The sequence below is a fragment of the Quercus lobata genome, chromosome 3 (assembly GCF_001633185.2).
Source record: "Quercus lobata isolate SW786 chromosome 3, ValleyOak3.0 Primary Assembly, whole genome shotgun sequence".
Lineage (NCBI taxonomy): Eukaryota > Viridiplantae > Streptophyta > Magnoliopsida > Fagales > Fagaceae > Quercus > Quercus lobata.
Window position 1 is genome coordinate 37,176,961 of NC_044906.1, and position 5,615 is coordinate 37,182,575.

A 5,615-nucleotide genomic window follows, 5' to 3' on the forward strand; every position below is an offset into this window, starting at 1 on the left:
GGGGGTTTTCGAAAGGTTTCCCCATTTACTGACTTTTTGGTCGTCCTGTATGGACGAGGTTACATTGATCAACTTCAGGAGTTTGATCTTCTTGCTTTGTTGTATGGACAAAATCATTTTGTATGATCAGTTTAGGCGATGCATATCCGCTTAAGGAATTTTAGCTTTTGAGACGACGTGCATCTACTTAAGGAATTTTTGTCGTCATTAAGCTTTTTAGAGACGATGTAATTCCATTTAGGGAATTTTACTGTCATTAAGCTCTTTTTTTTTGGGACGATGTACATCCATTTAAGGAATTTTATCGTCATTGAGCTCTTTGGGGACGATGTACATCCATTTAAGGAATTTTATCGTCATTAGGCTTTTTTCGAGACGATGTACATCCATTTAAGGAATTTTATCGTCACTAGGCTTTTTTTGGGGACGATGTACATCCATTTAAGGAATTTTATCGTCATTAAGCTTTTTGGGGACGAAGTACATCCATTTAAGGAATTTTATCGTCATTAAGCTTTTTTGGGGGCGATCGTTTGTGCTTTTCTTTGAAAACTGTGGCGCATGATTTGCTCAATAACACTTAAGAGATGCTGGATAATACTTATGATTCGAATAATTGCTTACATAAGATAGAAATATCAAATTGGTTTTACAATGAAGTTTATGGTTCCTTTTCGTAATACCTCTTTAGATGTTCGACGTTCCACGGACGGGGTAGTCTTTTTCCTTCTGAGTCCTCCAGGTGGTAACTGCCCTGACGTGAATAATGGACGACTCTGTAGGGACCTTTCCAAGACGGTCCCAATTTGCCGTGTGCTGGATCCTTTGTTGTAGGTGTGACTTTTCTGAGGACGAGGTCACCAATGTTGAATCTTCTCAGCTTCACTCTCTGATTATAATATTCGGCTATCCTCTGCTGGTACTTGGCCATTCTTTCAGCTGCCTGATCTCTAATCTCGTCCAGACTGTCTAAGTTTTCTTTCAATTGGTTGTCATTGGTTTGCTCGTCAAAAAATTCTCTCCTTAGGCTTGTGAGACCAACTTCGACTGGTATGACTGCTTCTGTGCCATATGTCAGACTAAACAGTGTTTCTCCAATTGGTGTCCGCGCTGTCGTCCTGTATGCCCACAAGACGCTTGGCAGTTCTTCAGGCCACATTCCTTTTGCCCCCCCCCCCCCCAACCGGGACTTGATGATCTTGAGCAGGGTCCGGTTGGTTACTTCTGTCTATCTGTTGGCCTGAGGATGACCTGGTGATGAGTACTTGTTTTTTATGCCCAAGCTTGAGCAAAATGACCTGAAGCTTTGGCTGTTAAACTGACGACCATTGTCTGATATGATCGTCCTTGGTATCCCGAACTTGCAAACAATATTTTTCCAAACAAAATTTTGTACCTTTGCTTCGGTGATTGTTGCCAGAGCTTCTGCCTCCACCCATTTTGTGAAGTAGTCGATGGCGACGAGCAGGAACTTCACCTGTCTCTTTCCCGGAGGTAAGGGACCCATGATGTCGATCCCCCACTGTGCGAATGGCCAAGGGGATGATATTGTGGTCATCTTTTCCCCGAGGATTCTTTGAACATTCCCATATCTTTGGCAACTGTCACACAACCTTACGAAATCAACTGTCTCGTTGCATTGTTGGCCAAAAGTAGCCTGCTCTCACGATCTTCCTGACAAGGGACTTTGCCCCCGCGTGATCTCCGCAGATTCCCCCATGTACTTCTTCAAGGATGTACCTGGCTTCCTCCTTTTCAACACATCTCAAATACGGTTGGGAGTAGCTCCTTTTGTAGAGTTCGTCATTAGGTATCGTAAATCTGGCTGCTCGTCTCCTTACCTTTTTAGCTTCTTCTGGATCATTCGGTAGTCGTCTTTCTTGAAGGAATGTGAATATCGGGCTCATCCATCCATGGTCTGTGTGGACGGAGGAAATTTAAAGTTTCTGTATGCTAGGATAGTTTTGTTCTTCTGTCTTCCAATCTAACCTTTTACTTTCGCTGTCCGTTGAGGCACTTCGAGCCACCTCATCAGCTTCTGCGTTCTGATCCCTGGGGATCTGGACGAACTCTATGTAATTAAAGGAGCTGATCAATTGGTTCGTCAACTTGAGGTATTTCTGCATCCTAGCCTCCTTTGCTTCGTACTCCCCTCTTACTTGCCCAATGACGAGTTGGGAATCGCTTTTGAGTACAACATTCTCAACTCCTAGTGCCCGGACTACTCTCAATCCCGCCAATAAGGCCTCATATTCTGCTTCATTATTGGTTACAGGGAATTTAAGTTGGACTCCATACTTAAGGACATTTTTTTCTGGGGAAGTGAGGACGATGCCTGCTCCGCCTCCCCGTTGAGTAGACGATCCGTCAGTATTAACCGTCCAAATATTCTCCATGTTTCCGGGGATGGTGAATTCCGCTATAAAATCAGCCAGTGCTTGTGCTTTTATCGCCATCCTTGGACGATATTTTATGTCGAACTGGCTGAGCTCGATTGCCCACTGCACCATTCTTCCTGCCGCTTCGGGCTTGTTCATTGCTTTTTTTATAGGCTGATCCGTCATCACGATGATGGGATTGGCTTGAAAATATGGACGAAGTTTTCTCGAAGCCATAATCAGGGCGAAGGTGATCTTCTCTATACGAGGGTACCGCGCCTCGGCACCCTGGAAGGCCTGGCTAACGTAATACACGGGAAGTTGCAAACCATCATCTTCTCTAATCAATGCCGCGTTGACAGCCGTGACCGAGACGGCTAAGTACAGGAATAGATCTTCACCTTCTTTGGACGGGCTTAAGAGGGGCGGGTTGCTAAGATAACGTTTCAGCTCTTGGAACGCCGTTTCGCATTCCTCCGTCCATGAAAACGCCTTCTTCAAAGTCTTGAAGAATGGGAGGCATTTGTCCGTAGCCTTCGAGACGAACCTGTTGAGGGCTGCAATTCTCCCTGTGAAGGACTGCACTTCTTTGACCGTCTTGGGTGAGGACATTTCCAGGATGGCCCTGACCTTCTCGGGGTTTGCTTCAATCCCTCTCTGCGATACTACAAACCCGAGAAACTTTCCCGAGGAAACTCCAAAGGCGCATTTGGATGGATTGAGCTTCATGCTGTACCGCCTGAGAGTATTGAACGTCTCTCTAAGGTCGTCCAGATGGTTCTCTTCCTCCTTGCTCTTGACAAGCATATCGTCAACATAAACCTCCACATTTCTCCCGATTTGCTTCTCGAACATCTGGTTCACCAATCTTTGATAGGTGGCCCCTGCGTTCTTGAGCCCAAAAGGCATGACCTGGTAGCAGTAAAGTCCCTAGCTGGTGATAAAAGCGGTCTTCTCTTGGTCTTCTTCAGCCATTTGTATCTGGTTATATCCCGAAAACACGTCCATAAATGTGAGCAGTTTGTGCCCTATTGTGGAGTCCACTAGTTGGTCGATTCTAGGCAGTGGGAAGCTATCTTTTGGGAAAGCTTGGTTCAGGTCTGTGAAGTCGACACACATTCTCCACTTCCCATTTGCTTTTTTGACCATGACTACGTTGGCCAAGCACTCTGGGTAGTGGACTTCTCAGATGAATTTGATGCAAGCAACTTATTTACCTCATCCATCACTGCCTTATTCCGCTCGGGAGCAAAGACTCTCCTTTTCTGCTGGACAGGTTTCTTCCCTAAATCAACATTCAGGTGATGCTGGATGAGGCTTGCTGGGATCCCTGACATATCCTCGTGGCTCCAGGCGAATATATCGAGGTTGCTCTTTAGAAAGTTGACGATTTCACCTTTCGTCTTTTGACTCATGCTCGTCCCTATTTGGGTCGTCTTTGGAGGATTCCCTTAGGCCAGCTCTACCGTTTCAAGTTTCTCCATAATCTTTGGTGTCTTCTCTTCAATCGTCCACGTGTGGTTTTCTTTTGAGGCCAAGACGGCATGGTAGCATTCTCTTGCCAGTACTTGATCTCCTTTAATCTCCCCGACACCATGTTCTGTTGGGAACTTCACCTTTAAGCAGTAGGTGGAGATAGCAGCCTTCCAGCGATTAAGCATTGGTCTCCCTATGAGCACATTGTAGGACGAGGGTGAGTCTACTATCAAACAATTGTGCTGATTGGTTACCTGAAGGGGGTATGACCCGACCGTTACTGTCAAAGCCACGATTCCTCTGGGGTATACTTTGTCTCCGCTGAAACTGACGAGGGGAGACTCAAAAGGACAGAGCCTTTTTGGGTCCAGCTTCAGTTGTTGGAAAGCAGGAAGATAGATTATGTCTGCTGAACTTCCGCTGTCGACCAAGACTCTTCGCGTGTTGAACCCCTCGATCATGATCATAATAACGAGTGGGTCATCATAGGGTTGCTTCACACATCTGGCATCTTCCTCAGAGAAATGCAAGTCCTCACTGGTGCGTCTTTGCTTTGATGGAGGTACACTGTGGACGCTGTTTACCTGTCTTTGGTATGATTTCCTAAGAGACTTGAATGACCCCCCGATGGTTAGTCCCCCAGCAATGGTTTTTATTTCCCCTAGTGCGCTTTGTGGACGAGGTTGGGGGCGATCTTCGTCTCTCCGTGTATTAGCTGGCTGGCTTTTCTGTCCGTACCTGCCGAAATCCCCCCTTTTTACACTGTTGTAGCTTCCCATTACGGATGAGCTCCTCAATTTGTTCTTTTAGATCCCTGCAGTCCTCTGTATAATGCCCGTGATCTTTGTGGAAACGGCAGTATTTCCTCTTATCGCGCAATCCAAGTGCTGAATGGAGTGGTTTCGGCCACTTTAGGGACGGTTCATCCCTTATTTCTGTTAAAATTTGATCGACTGGCATCACCAGCGGGGTGAATTTTGATGGACGAGGGTTTTTGTCCTCCCTTCTTCGATTTCCATCGTCATTCCGTCTGTCAGCCCGATCTCGTTTTAGCCCTCTTCGATCATCCTCCTTTTCTTTCTTCTTTTCCCTACTCTTATCTGCTCCGTCAATAGCTGCCAGGGCTTCTTCCGCGTTCATGTACTTCTGAGCTTTCAACAGTGCCTCAGCCATCGTCTTAGGGGGGTTCTTTGCCAAGGATGCCACAAAATCCCTGGACTTCAATCCTGCTTTGAAGGTCGTGAGATGTACCTTGTCATCTATCTCATCTATTTCCAGCATTCCTCGGGTGAAACGTGTCACATAAGACCTCAGCGGTTCCTTCTCTCCTTGTCTGATGGTAAGCAGGTGATTGGCAGTTCTCTTTGGTCGTTGCCCGCCTACGAAATGACGGACAAAGGAACTGCTCAACTGCTCGAAATTGTCAATGGACGATGTTGGCAACTTGTTGAACCATTCCCTGGCTGCTCCTTTGAGGGTCGTAGGGAATGAGCGACACAGGATCTCGTCAGGTAGTTGTTGGAGGCCTAGGGTCATCCTGAAGGTGTTTAGGTGATCCAAGGGGTCTTTCAACCCGTCGAAAGGTTCCAGCTGGGGTAGACAAAACTTGGAGGGTACGGGGCACTCCTGGACGACTATGGTAAAGGGTGAATCCGTCTTCCGGACGATTCTCTCCAAGCTTTGGTCCGTCTTTCCTTTGATGGCGTTTCTTAGTTCGTCCATCTCTTTCCTCATCTCTCTTAAAAGATCCGAGCTTGCTTC

At 46.5% G+C, this 5,615-nt stretch overlaps 1 protein-coding gene across 1 annotated transcript; it reads right to left on the minus strand.

The window, feature by feature from the left end:
- Nucleotides 1-3,829: 3,829 nt before the first annotated feature.
- LOC115980840 lies at nucleotides 3,830-5,576 on the minus strand. The gene is made up of 2 exons (XM_031103050.1): nucleotides 4,593-5,576; nucleotides 3,830-4,438 (listed from the first exon to the last, which is right to left on the minus strand). The coding sequence occupies exons 1-2, from the start codon at nucleotides 5,574-5,576 to the stop codon at nucleotides 3,830-3,832; spliced, it is 1,593 nt and encodes a 530-aa protein (XP_030958910.1).
- Between the last annotated feature and the right edge of the window lie 39 nt (nucleotides 5,577-5,615).